The 13,617-nt window shown below is 37.2% G+C and overlaps 1 protein-coding gene and 1 non-coding gene across 2 annotated transcripts in view; both read left to right on the top strand.

Moving 5' to 3' along the window:
* Positions 1-13,617, top strand: part of TMEM167A (transmembrane protein 167A) — a 33,991-nt gene that overhangs the window by 12,985 nt on the left and 7,389 nt on the right. Inside the window, exons 2-3 of the mRNA XM_060093115.1 lie at positions 7,506-7,615; positions 12,237-12,271. Of these exons, the coding sequence (XP_059949098.1) occupies positions 7,506-7,615; positions 12,237-12,271 (145 nt within the window). The remainder of the gene's footprint in view (positions 1-7,505; positions 7,616-12,236; positions 12,272-13,617) is intronic.
* On the top strand, positions 9,248-9,382 carry LOC132487308 (small nucleolar RNA U109). Its single transcript, XR_009531594.1, has one exon. It is a non-coding gene; the product is annotated as a small nucleolar RNA U109 (small nucleolar RNA).

The following is a 13,617-nucleotide window of genomic DNA, read 5'->3' as shown; positions in this document are numbered from 1 at the left end:
TGATGAGAGCCATTCTGATGGGTGTGAGGTGATATCTCATTGTGGTTTGGATTTGCATTTTTCTAATTAGTGATGTTGAGCATTTTTTCATGTGCCTATTGGCCATCTGAATGTCTTCTTTGGAGAGATGTCTATTTAGTTTTAGGTCTTCTGCTCATTTTTTGATTGGGTTGTTTTTTTCATATTGAGTTGTATGAGCTGTTTGTGTATTTTGGATATTATCCCCTTGTAGGTCTCATCCATTGCAAATATTTTCTCCCATTCCATAGGTGGTCTTTTCATTTTGTTGATGGTTTCCTTGGCTGTGTAATAACTTTTAAGTTTGATTAGGTCCCATTTGTTTGTTTTGCTTTTATTTCTTTTGCCGTGGGAAACTGATCTAAAAAAAATATTGCTACAATTTATATCTGAGAATGTTTTGCCTATGTTTTCTTCTAGGAGTTATGGTGTCATGTCTTGTATTTAGGTCTTTAATCCATTTGGAGTTTGTATATGGTGTGAGGGAATATTCTAGTTTCATTGATTTATGTGTAGCTGTCCAGCTTTCCCAACAACACTTGTTGAAGACACTGTTTTTTCTCCATTATATATTCTTGCTTCCTTTGTTCTGGATTAATTGACCGTAGGTGTGTGGTTTTATTTCTGGGCTTTCTGTTCTATCCATTGATCTGTATGTTTGTTTTTGTGCCAGTACCATGCTGTTTTGATTACTGTAGCTTTGTGTACTATTGTCTGAAGTCTGGAAGTGTTAGGCCTCCGGTTTTGTCCTTTTTCCTCAGTATTGCTTCAGCAGTTTTGGGAATTATGTGGTTCTATGTAAATTTTAGGGTTATTTGTTCTAGTTCTGTGAAAAATGTCATGGGTGTTTTGATAGGGATTGCATTAAATTTGTAGATTGCTTTGGGTAGTATGGCCATTTTAACAATGTTAATTCTTCCAATCCAAGAGCATGGGACATCTTTCCATTTCTTTGAGTTATCTTCAGTTTTCTTTATCAGTGTTTTTTAGTTTTCAGCATATAGGTCTTTCACCTCCTTGGATAAATTTATTTCTAGGGTTTTCCTTTTTTTTTTCTTTTTGAGATGATTTTAAACAAGATTGTTTTTTTACTTTCTCTTTCTGATAGTTCATTGTTAGTGAAAAGAAAAGCAATGGCTTTCTGTATATTAATCTTGTATCCTGCTACCTTGCTGAATTCATTTATTCTATTAATTTTTTTTTTTTTTTTTTTTCCCCCGTACGTGGGCCTCTCACTCTTGTGGCCTCTCCCGTTGCGGAGCACAGGCTCCGGACGCACAGGCTCAGCAGCCATGGCCCACAGACCCAGCCGCTCCACAGCACGTGGGATCTTCCCAGACCGAGGCACGAACCCCTGTCCCCTGCATCAGCAGGTGGACTTCAACCACTGTGCCACCAGGGAAGCCCCATTTATTCTGCTAATTTTTGTGTGGAGACTTTAGGGTTCTCTAAATAGAGTATCATATCATCTGCAAACAGAGACAGTTTTACTCTTCCCTTTCAATTTGGATACCTTTTCTTTTCCTTGTCTGATTGCTGTGGCTAAGATTTTCAATACTGTGCTGAATAGAATTGGTGAGAGTGTGCATCCTTGTCTTGTTCCTGAATTTAGTGGGAAGGCCTTTAGCTTTTCAGGGTTGAGTATTGTTGGCTGTGGGTTTGTCATAAATGGCTTTTATTGTGTTGAGATGTGTTTCATCTGTATCTACTTTCACAAGAGTTTTTATTATGAATGGATGTTGAATTTTGTTTGCTTTTTCTATATGTATTGAGATGATCATGTGATTTTTATTCATCCATTTGCTAATGTGGTATATCACATTGAGTAATTTGTGGATACTGTTAAAGCCTTGCATCCTTGGGCTAAATCCCCCTTGATCATGGTGTATGATCCTTTTAATGTATTGTTGGATTCAGTTTGCTAACATTTTGAGTATTTCTGTATCTATATTCATTGGCCTATAATTTTCTGTTTTTGTAGTGTCTTTGGCTTTGGTAACAAGGTGATAGTGGCGTCATAGAATGAATTTGGTAGAGTTCCCTCCTCTTCAACCTTTTGGACCAGTTTGAGAAGGATAGGTTTAAGTTCTTTCTAGGTTAGGTAGAAATTCCCAGTGAAGCCATCCAGCCCTGGACTTTTGTTCGCAGGGAGTATTTTCTTACAGGTTCTATTTCACTTTGATTGTTCTGTTAAAATTATGTTTCTTCTTGACTCAATTTTGGCAGGCTGTGTGTTTCTAGAAACTAGTCCATTTCTTCTGGGTTGTCCAATTTCTTGGCATATAGTTATTCATAGTATTCTCTTATGATTTCTGTGGTATCAATTGTTATTTCTCCTTTTTCATTTCTTATTTTGTTTATTTGGGCCCATTCTTTTCTTCTTGGTGAGCCTGGCTAGAGTTTGTAGATTTTGTTTATCTTTTCAGAAAACCAGCTCTTCGTTTTACTGATCTTTTCTGTTAGTTTGGGGATTTTTTAATCTTTATTTCTTCTCTCATCTTTATTTCCTTCCTTCTGCTCACTTTGGGTTTTGTTTGTTCTTTTCTAATTCTTTTAGATAGTAGGTTAGGTTGTTTGTTTGAGATTTTTCTTATTTCTTGAGGAAGACCTGTACTGCTATGAACTTCTTCTTAGAACAACTTTGCTGCATCCCATAGATTGTGTAAAGTTATGTTTTTATTGTCATTTGTCTCAAGGTATTTTCTGATTTTTTTTCTTTTTTCATCCTTTACCCATTGGTTTTTGTTTTGTTTTGTTTTGTTGTTTGTTTGTTTGTTTGTTTTTTGCTGTACGCTGGCCTCTCACTGTTGTGGCCTCCTCCCGTTGCGGAGCACAGGCTCCAGACGCGCAGGCTCAGCGGCCATGGCTCACGGGCCCAGCCGCTCTGTGGCATGTGGGATCTTCCCAGACTGGGGCACAAACCCGTGTCCCCTGCATCGGCAGGCGGACTCTCAACCACTGCGCCACCAGGGAAGCCCCTACCCATTGGTTTTTTTAGTAGCATGTTGTTTAGTCTCCATATGTTTGTTCTTTTCCCATTTTTCTTCCTGTGGTTGATGTCTAGTTTCATACCATTGTGGTCAGAAAAGCTACTTAAAATAATTTCTATGCTCTTAAATTTGTTGAGGCTTGTTTTGTGACCCAGTATGTGGTCTATCCTAGAGAATGTTCCATGTACGCTTGAAAAAAAATGTGTATTCTGGTTTTCTGGGATGTAGTGTCTTGTAGATGTCAATTAAGTCCAACTGGTCTATTGTGTCATTTCAGACATCTGTTTTCTTACTGATTTTCTATCTGGAAGATCTGTCCATTGATGTCAGTGGGATGTTAAAGTCTCCTACTATTATTGTATTTCTGCCAGTTTCTCCCTCTATGTGTTAGTATTCTATTGATATATATTTAGGTGCTTATACCGGGTGCATATATGTTAATGAGTGTAATATCCTCTAATTGTATTGATCCCTTTATCATTGTATAATGTCCTTTTTCTTTATGGACTTTAAGTCTACTTTGTCTGATATGATTATTGCTGCCACCACTTTACTGTCATTTCCATTTGCCTGAAATATTTTTTTTCATCTCCTCACTTTCAGTCTGTGTCTCCTTAGCCCTGAAGTGAGTCTCTTGTAGGTAGCATATTGTAGGTTCTTATTTTTTATCTAATCTGCCACTCTGTGTCTTTTGATCGGGTCATTTAGTCTATTGACATTTAAAGTAGTTATTGATGGGTATGTGCTTATTGCCATTTTAAACCTTGTTTTCCAGTTAATTTTGTACTTCTTTGTTGATTTCTTCTTCTTTTTCCTTTTGTGGTTTGATGATTTTCTTTTGTATTATGCTTGAGTTCCTTTCTTTTTGATTTTTGTGAATCTATCGTATGTTTTTTATTTTGTGGTGAACTGGGTTTTCAAGTATGTTGATCCATAACTATCTCTACTTGCTTTTTACAGTTTTTTTTTTTGTTGTTTTTGTTTTTGTCTTTGCTGCATCGCATCTTCATTGCCACACGTGGGCTTTCTCTAGTTGCAGTGAGCAGGGGCTACTCTTTGTTGCGGTGCATGGGCTTCTCATTGTGTTGGATTCTCTTGTCACGGAGCACAGGCTCTAGGTGCGTGGGCTTCAGTAGTTGTGGCATGCAGGCTCTAGAGTGCAGGCTGAGTAGTTATGGCACACAGGCTTAGTTGCTCCGCAGCATGTAGGATCTTCCTGGATCAGGGATTGAACCTGTGTCCCCTGCATTGGCAGGTGGATTCTTAACCACTTCGCTACAGGGAAGTCCCTTCTTGTTTTTAATCAATGTAATGTCTTATTTAAATGATCTTCAATCCTTTTATATGTTTGCCTTTCCTATTGTAATTTTCACTTTCGTATAAATTCTTGCTACTTTTCTCTTTTGAGGAGACCTTAGGGTAGGTTTAGTATTGCTGTATTCTTTTAGTTTTTACTTGTTTGAGAAATTCTTTATCTCTCCTTCTATTCTAAATGATATTCTTGCTGGGTAAAGTATGTTGCAGGTTTTTCCCTTTCAGGACTTTGAGTATATCATGCCACTTCCTTCTGGTTTGTAATATTCTGCAGAGAATTCATTCAGCTGATAGCCTGATAGGGATTCCCTTGTATATGGCTCTTCGTTTTTCTCTTGCTGCCTTTAGAGCTCTCTCTTTGTTTTTAACTTTTGCCATTTTAATTATGATATGTCTTGGTATAGGTCTGTTTGGGTTCATCTTTTTGGGGACCTTCTGTGCTTCCTGTACCTGGATATCTGTTTCTTTCTTTTGGCTTGAGAAATTTTTAGCCCTAATTTCCTCAAATAAATTTTCAATCCCCTTTTACCTCTCTTCTTCTGAGACCATTGTAATGTGAACATTAGTATGGTTAATGTTATACCAGAAATCTCGTAAGTTGTTTTCATTTTTAAATTTTGTTTTTCTTTAGCTGTTCTGATTGAGTGATTTCCATCATTCTGTTCTCCAGATCACTTATTTGTTCTTCAGTGTTATTTAGTCTGCTGTTGATTGCTCTAGATTGGTTGTTATCTCAGCACTTGAGTTGTCTAATTTTGATTGCTTCATCTTTGTAGTTTCTAGTTCCTTGTTACAGTGGTCTGCATTTCTATTGGTAATCTTAATTCCTTTAGCATTTTTCTGATCTTCTTTTTGAACTCAGGGTCTAGGAGACTGGTGAGGTCTGCTTCATTTCTTTCAGGGGATGTCTGTTGTTCTTTTAATTGGGAGTAGCTTCTCTCCTTTTTCATTTTGCTTAACTTCTGTCTGAATTTAGGAGAAACGTTTTCTACTGTGGTCTTGAAGGGGTGTTTTCAACGTGGGAGCATCATATGTACTCTGTGTGAGTCCAGTATTTTTGGTGTGAGGGCTGGTTTTGGTATGGATGCCAGCCACCTCTTCTCCCCAGAGTCTGCTGGCTGTCATCCCCTTGATGGGGATGTGATTGGTGTTTTGGTGTCCAGGGCCTGCACTGGGTGTTAGGCAGAGCCCCCTCATTGCTCCATGGCCTGCTGGAGTCAGGGCCTCCTCCCCAGTTGTTGGAGTAGAAGCCCTGAGGGTTGGATTTGATGAGGCTCCATTGCCCTTGAGTGTGTTCCCTGTCCCAAAGGAGGTGACCGCTGAAGCAGGTGAGGCCCATGTGGTCACGGTGAACCTATGTACCTCCCATGCAGTCCAAAGTTGCTTCCCTTTTTCCATTGTGTTCGTCCTAGATGTAGTGCTAGGCTGTGGTATGGACTAGGCTGGCGCTGGGGGCCAGGGTGCTGTGGCTGCATGAATCAAGATGGTTGGGCTGCTGCCTGGGACCTTGACGGCCTCTGTGGCAGGCCTCTCCCAGGACCTGTCCACCCCAGATCCAACTCCAAGCAGAGGTGTGGGGTTGGCAGAACTGGAGCACTGAGTACTCCTCCCAAGAGGCTTTGTACCAGATACATGCCTTTCTGTGCTCCACCAGGTGCTGCTGACAAAGCCCAGACCCACCCCCTTTCCCCCCACCCCCGCCTTAGGAGTGCTGACATCGGGACAGTGCGCTCTGTTGTTAGACCTGGACCACACCCCAGACCCTCAGGACTAGCTCCTTGCAGCTAAATGGAGTCTTTCCCTAGGGTTTGTCTGCCAAGATTCACTGCTTAGCTGCTGTAGGTATTTGTAGCCCCACCAGATTCACACTTTGATTGGGAAGTGTGGTGAGGTACAGGTGCCAGCACCAGTCTCCCTCCACCGTGACTGTTAGCAAGCCAGCCTGCGCATACTCCTCTCAAGTAAAGTCCAGGCTTCTCTAGCCCCTCTGTCTGTCCCAGCAGGCAAGGGGTCTCCCTAAGCCTGCCTGTGTGGACCTTTTCTCCTTTACACATCCCCCCCAGAGGCTCAGGTCCCATCCTGATCCATTTTTTTCTTCTCCTGTCCTACCTACTTACATGGAGGTCTTTCTTGCAGCTTTGGTTGTATAGATCTTCTGCCCATTTCCCATTGGTTTTCTGTGAGAATTGTTCCACATGTAGATGTATTTTCGATGTGTTTGTTGGGGGAGGTGAGCTTCACATCCTCCTACTCTGCCATCGTGATCCCCCTCGGGAAGTACTTCTGAATTTACTAAATAAGCATATTGCTGGCTACTGTGTGAGATTGATATATTTTAGCTGCCTGTATATAATGGAAATGTTATTCTTTATTATACATACAGTAGTATTCCTGCACTTTTTAAAAATTGTTTTCTTTATTCAGTCATCTCTTATTGGGCTCCCACTGTGCGGCTGGCACATAGTCAGGTGCTGGAGATTCAGAGTTGATAGACAATGTCCACTCTTCAGGGATGAGTATTGTGATAAACATATAACAGTTTTCTTCAGGAACAGAATCCTGTGTTAAATTTTATTTTAATAACTTTAAAAATTCAGCAGTGAATGAGCAAGTTCTTTTCTTTCACCAAAACCTAATAGGCTAGTAGTATTAGTCAATAAATAGAACATGATTACTTAAATTTAAAGCATTCTTATTCTAAAAGAATTTCAGAATTTAAAGAAACTTGAGCCAGCATTGAGTCTGTCTCCCCATTCTTCACCCAGTTTTACTGATGTGAAACAGAGATTTAGAGAGGCCAATAGTCAACTGAGGTCATATAACCAGCTTACTTGCAGAGCTTGGAGACCCCATGTCCTGCCTAGTAGTCTGGGATCCTAGAATAATATCTCTATTAATTATTGGTTAAGCTTTGGTGAGCTGTTTTGGATTCATGACATTTTTGGTAGTGTTTTTAAGTTCTTGAATTTAGAATTTTTGTTGCATCTTCTGAATTCCTTAGCCCAAAGAATGGAGACGAAAGTATGCTCTCAAAATACCTTGTGGTTTTGCTTTTAAAGTGTTCTCAGACATGTCATTCTGTTTGCCTTTTTGAAGAAAAAAGTATGATTCTTAATATGAAATTGACATTTTTTACCTGTGCAGTTTATCTTGTGACATTAATTTTTCTTTTTCTCTTTTTAGTCTGCCATTTTCAATTTTCAGAGTCTGTTGACTGTAATCTTGCTGCTTATATGTACCTGTGCTTATATCCGATCCTTGGCACCCAGCCTCCTGGACAGGAATAAAACTGGGTATGTCACTAATAATGTCTAATCACCCAAATTAGTTCTTAGAGATATTGAATGTCAGTTATTGAAAGTCATTAAATAATTTAATTTCTGTATGTAATTTAGTTTGTAATAACTTTTTATATTATTTTTTCCCTATTTTAAAAAATCCAAATCTTTATATTCACAGAAGCTCACTAAATAAAAATATAAGTATCAGAAGTGACCTGAAATGTGTTGGACTGAAAAAAAAAGTGTATTTTAAAAGATGTGATAGATTTTTTTCGGAGATTGAAGCTACAATTTAGTACTTTCAAAGACAGTGTTTGGCCTTAGTATTTAATAGAATATTAGTAAAATCGGTTATCATATTTTGAAAGCATTAAACATCTTATTAGCACTGTGTCCATAAAAATAATAATATAGACATTGCCTCTTCATTCCAAGATTGGTCTAATCATATAGGCTCCTCATCTGTATCATAAAGCAAACATCTTTGGAGAAATTTATTTAGCTTACTTTAAAAAGTAATGAAAATTAAGTCTTGGGCATGTCATATCACTTTTAATTATATGTTCACACCCCCAAAAAATTTAAGCTTAAAATGACACCACAAAGACTTAAAATTTTTAAGTGCCATGTTCCTAATACAGAAATGCATATTGAGTTCAACCAGAAGGACAAGTATGTAAAAAAACAGAGACCATGTGGTGAAAACTATGCAGACTTTCTTTGCCTTACAGATTTATTAATTTCTTGAATTCACAGTTGTCTTAATTCTTTTGTGGTAAGATCCTGTACCTCACTTAATCATCTTAAGAAATAATAGGATGGAATAGTAGAATACTTCACATACAAATAATTAATTATCTCCAGCACCTTTTTTGTTTTTGATGAAAGGAAAAGGGCCAAATTAAGATCCTGCAAGGTCAAACTCTGCTTTTCCACTAATAAAAAGCCCCTACAAAAGGCCAGGTAGTAGATACTCAACCATGAGAGGAAATAATTCTCTTTCGTTCAACTCTATTATATCTTTGGAGCCATAATTAACATTTATTCAAACATCCTATTATCTAAATCATTTGGCTTTTGTTACTGTTCCTTTCTTTTTATTACATAGGTTTGTTTGAACGTCTATAAAGATATAAATAGAACCCCTAACCAGTTTTGAATAATGAAAATCTATAATCCTGTTCCAATAAACTGATTGTCTGTCTCTGTTGGCATGAGGGATTTTATTTAACCTACTGAAGGTGAAAATAAATGTTATTTGTCCATCAGTTTTTCTGACAATGCCTCACTTCCTTGTAGACATTATCTTCTCATCAGTCCACCTTTTTCTCTGAACTCAGCACTCAATACTTTGTCCCTTTGTTGAAATTATATAATCTTCTTTGTTGCTTAGTTGTGCCTGAAGCCTTTCTACCCAGCCAGTTTTATTTCCTCCTACCCTTCCTCTGCAACCCCCAACGATTAACTTATAGTTAAAGCATATGGTAGAATCCAGTAAACAGTATCATTGATCATTAGTTTAGATTTCTAATGTAATACATAATGTCTAATAAGGAATTTAAGTGTTTATGTCATTGAAGAATAATCTCATAGTGGCAGAACAGTGTATTTGTACTTTTCTGATGCTGTGACAAAAAAAGTAGATTGCATGTGGAAATGTCTGCTCCTCATTCCTTTGGAAGCAGGAATACATCCATAACATGCTACATTAAAAAAGGAGTTCTCAGGGCTGCCAACCTTACAGTAGAGGTTGAGTAGTAGTATATTTCTCCTACATAAAAACCAAAGAAATAGCATGCCTATTTTCACATTTTAAAATATATAATGATATAGTCAACAGTTTCAAAGCTTTTTTTAAAAACTTTGCTTCTATTTATATAAATGTTAAGCCCCTTTTATTTTGACTTGTACATGTGAAGTATTTTCTGTAGAAGAAATTTTTACTGGTCATTGTTCTGTTGTAATACATATTTTTATGAGACTCAAAATAAGCTTTCCGGGCTTCCCTGGTGGCGCAGTGGTTGAGAGTCCGCCTGCCGATGCAGGGGACACGGGTTCGTGCCCCAGTCCAGGAGGATCCCACATGCCGCGGAGCGGCTGGGCCCGTGAGCCATGGCCGCTGGGCCTGCGCGTCCGGAGCCTGTGCTTCACAGTGGGAGAGGCCATAACAGTGAGGGGCCCGCGTACCACAAAAAATAAATTTAAAAAAAATAAGCTTTCCTTTCATTATAGTGAGTATTCCATGCTAAAGTGAAGATAATCTGGACCAATTAGATAAAATGAGTTCTTGATAACTTCACTGTTGAAAATAACAAATTAATTTTTTGCTGCCTCAAATAATATAGAACTAAAAAGCAGCAAAGAAAGATTGCTACTTTGTCTTGCTTCATATTTTCGTAGACTTAATAGTTTTATCAGCAGATACACTTATTGGCTTATATCCATAGAAACTAAGCAGCATATCTGCATTGGTTTTTACCAGCTAAGAAAGTTCCTTTTAGCATTTGGGATATTACAGAAATGTCTAGCTAGAGAAATACATGAAAAAGGCCAAAGCAGTACCAATTAATCTCTTAAGTTGCCAAGTTGGGAAATTTTTTTCATTTAAATAGCTTTCAATATGCTAAGTGTGTTATACCAATTTCCTAATGAGGCTTTTAGTTATTTCTAGACTATAAGACCTGAAAAGACCTTGACTGTGGTCATGTGGTTTCAGATTATTCTGTGGGGCCCTAAGCATAGAGGAACTTCAGGTGTCCTGCCTCTGAGTACCTCAGCCAGAGAAGCTTTAAGTCAGTAATGCATTTTATAATCCATAGACTTTTAGAATCAAGTATTCAGGGCTTTGCAGATCACTAACCAGTTGTCTTTCATTTTTTGATGAAATGTAAGCCAATTTAAGTGATACCTGGAGTTATGTCACATACACCTTTAGCCTGTGTAATACTGAACACAGCGCATGTTAATCACTATTCTAAAGACTTTCTGTGTAATAACTCATTTAATCCTTGTAACAACCCTATGAGGATGAGATAAAGAGATTAAAAGAGGTAAAATAACTTGCCCACAGTTATGCAACCAATTAAGTAGGGTTGAACTTAGGCACAATCTAGCCCTGATCCTTTGCTTTCAAGAATGTATATGATTTTTGTCCTTTTTATTCCTATGAGAAGAAAATTGTTTCACCTGTCAGAATGCCCATCCCTCACAATAAACTTGTATTTTTGCCCGTTTCATTTAATCTGTACTAAGAGACTTCTTGCTTTGATGTCAGGAATTTACTGTACACTTCGAAGGAGGAAAGTGTATAGAACTTAATTAAATCAGCATTTTCTTTCAGTCTTAACCATTCAAATACAGCGATTCATTGCCAGCCATCTCTTTGGGCAAAAAAAAAAAAATTATAAATTTCCCTGTAATTTTTTTTTTTTTTTTTTTTGCGGTATGCGGGCCTCTCACTGTTGTGGCCTCCCCCGTTGCGGAGCACAGGCTCCGGACGCACAGGCTCCGGACGCGCAGGCTCAGCGGCCATGGCTCACGGGCCCAGCCGCTCCGCGGCATATGGGATCCTCCCAGACCGGGGCACGAACCCGTATCCCCTGCATCGGCAGGCGGACTCTCAACCACTTGCGCCACCAGGGAGGCCCTTCCCTGTAATTTAAACATTATGATTTTCTTATACCAGTCCTAATAAGTAATGTTAATTTATCTTGATTTGTAACCATGTGTAACTATAATTCTATTCTTTTGTCACACCAACAAAATAGTTGTCTACAGTGTGTTTTTTTTTTTCAAAATATCTCTATTCATTGAATGACTTGTCCTTTTTTTTAAGCTGGTATTTTTTAATGCATGCAAAATAAGTGATATATCTATATAATATGTATTCATAATATATTCATTCATAGAACTGAAATGGACACATTAGTCTAATTTTTCTTATTTCCAGAGTATATGTGTTTTAAATGGCATATTTAGTTAATTTCATATACAATTATATGAAACTAGGGTTTTCCACTTACATTGAAATATATATGTTGAACTATATTATACTGAATATATTACACTGAAATATAGGCTCATATTTTTGTATTCCTCCTTATTTAATGTTATAGTTATGTAAATGCTATCATTGGAGTTCATGATTATAGATCATTTAAATAAAGAACTATATTCAGTAAGAAGTAAGTTTTTTCAGTATGAGTTTTATTTTTTAATGTCAAAATTTATCCAGAACCAACTGTTCCCATTTACTGTTTTCTCAAAGTTAACATTTATTTAAATGGGCATATGTATTTTCTGCTTTTGAAGGTAAAGCACTTGAAGTTGACTGAATCAATCTTCTGATAGTAAGCCCTGGTGCAAATTTTTGCCACTCTCACATTAATTTACTTTGGGCTTAACCTGTGACGCAACATATGTTCAGTTTCTGACAGTTTCTATACATTGATGGTTGATAAGCTATTATTGTGTCCTGCTTTTCTCCATAAGTGGTGGCTCAACATCAACTACATTTCAGTTTAAAGCAAAGCATCAGCAGTTAAAATACTAGTATATAATAAATTCTCCATATAGTTCTGAATAATTCACCTTTCCCAGTAAACAGTAGCTACTTTTTTTTATTCTTTTGCAGGTTGTTGGGTATATTTTGGAAGTGTGCCAGAATTGGTGAGTATCTATCTATAATCCCTCTCCACTTCTTCATCTGTAAATTATTGGCCAATTTACTTGTTGTGTTCAAACAAATCAAATGTCAGTTTTTAAAGTGCAGCCTTCCCAACTATGTGCATTTTGCAGTAGTTTGTAGAGTTCCACCTAACTCTTTTCCTGACACTATTTAAAACTAGACTTCATAGATAGCTCATAATACTTCATTAGCAGGGAGATGGAAAATATGACAAAAGTCTCTCTAATTCAGATATCAAATACTATGCATTCCTGGTTTTGGAGAGATTTCAGACAAATATGTATAGTTTTATGCATACATACTTTAGTATAGAGCATGCAATTCTGTATAATGTGTACCATTTTGATAACAGGATGATTTTTCCATTTAATGAAAGGCTTGCTGAGCAACCATCTAATCGCCCTCTGCTAGGTCATAGAATCTTATTGGTTGCTTTTAGAAAACATGAACTATTTCATCTTTTGAATCCATGTATGTGGTCATACTTGAGCTTTGTGTAAATGTGGATATCTTCTAACTTTTCATAATAAGATTAGTAGCACCTTAAGTGTGTTTGTGTTTATGGTTAGATAACAATATATACTATACATTGTCCCATAACACTATGTATATAATAACATTTAACACAGTGCCCAGCACATAGTAGACTCTCAAATGATTGATTGGTAAGTAAATGAATTAAAATGCATTTTATTTGCCAGTATTCTTTTTTTATTGCAGTATAGTTGATGTAGAATATTACATAAGATACAGGTGTACAACATAGTGATTCATAATTTTTTAAAGTTATATTCCATTTATAGTTATTATAAAATAGTGGCTACATTCCCTGTGTTGTACTATATATTCTTGTGGCTTATGTATCTTACACATTACAGTTTGTACTTCTGAACTCCCTACTCCTGTCTTTCCCCTCCCCCCTTCTCTCTCACCACTGGTAACTACTAGTTTGTTCTCTAGATCTGTGAATCTGTTTACTTTTTCCTATATTCACTATTTGGTTTTATTTTTTAGATTCTACATATAAGTGATATCATACAGTGTTTGTCTTTCTGTGTCTGACTTATTTCACTTAGCATAAAAACCTCAAGTCTATCCATGTAGTTGCAAGTGGCAAATTTTCATTCTTTTTTATGGCTGAGTAGTATTCCAGAGAGAGAGAGAGAGAGAGAGAGAGAGAGAGAGAGAGAGAGAGAGAGAGAGTGTGTGTGTGTGTGCGCCACATCTTTATCAATTCACCTGTTGATGGACACTTAGGTTGCTTCCATATCATGGCAATTGTAAGTAATACTACTTTGAACATTATGGTGCATGTATCTTTTCAAAA

The sequence above is a fragment of the Mesoplodon densirostris genome, chromosome 3 (assembly GCF_025265405.1).
Source record: "Mesoplodon densirostris isolate mMesDen1 chromosome 3, mMesDen1 primary haplotype, whole genome shotgun sequence".
Classification (NCBI taxonomy): Eukaryota; Metazoa; Chordata; class Mammalia; order Artiodactyla; family Ziphiidae; genus Mesoplodon; species Mesoplodon densirostris.
The sequence above is the reverse complement of the archived record's forward strand: the minus strand, read 5'-3'. Positions and strand labels throughout refer to the sequence as shown.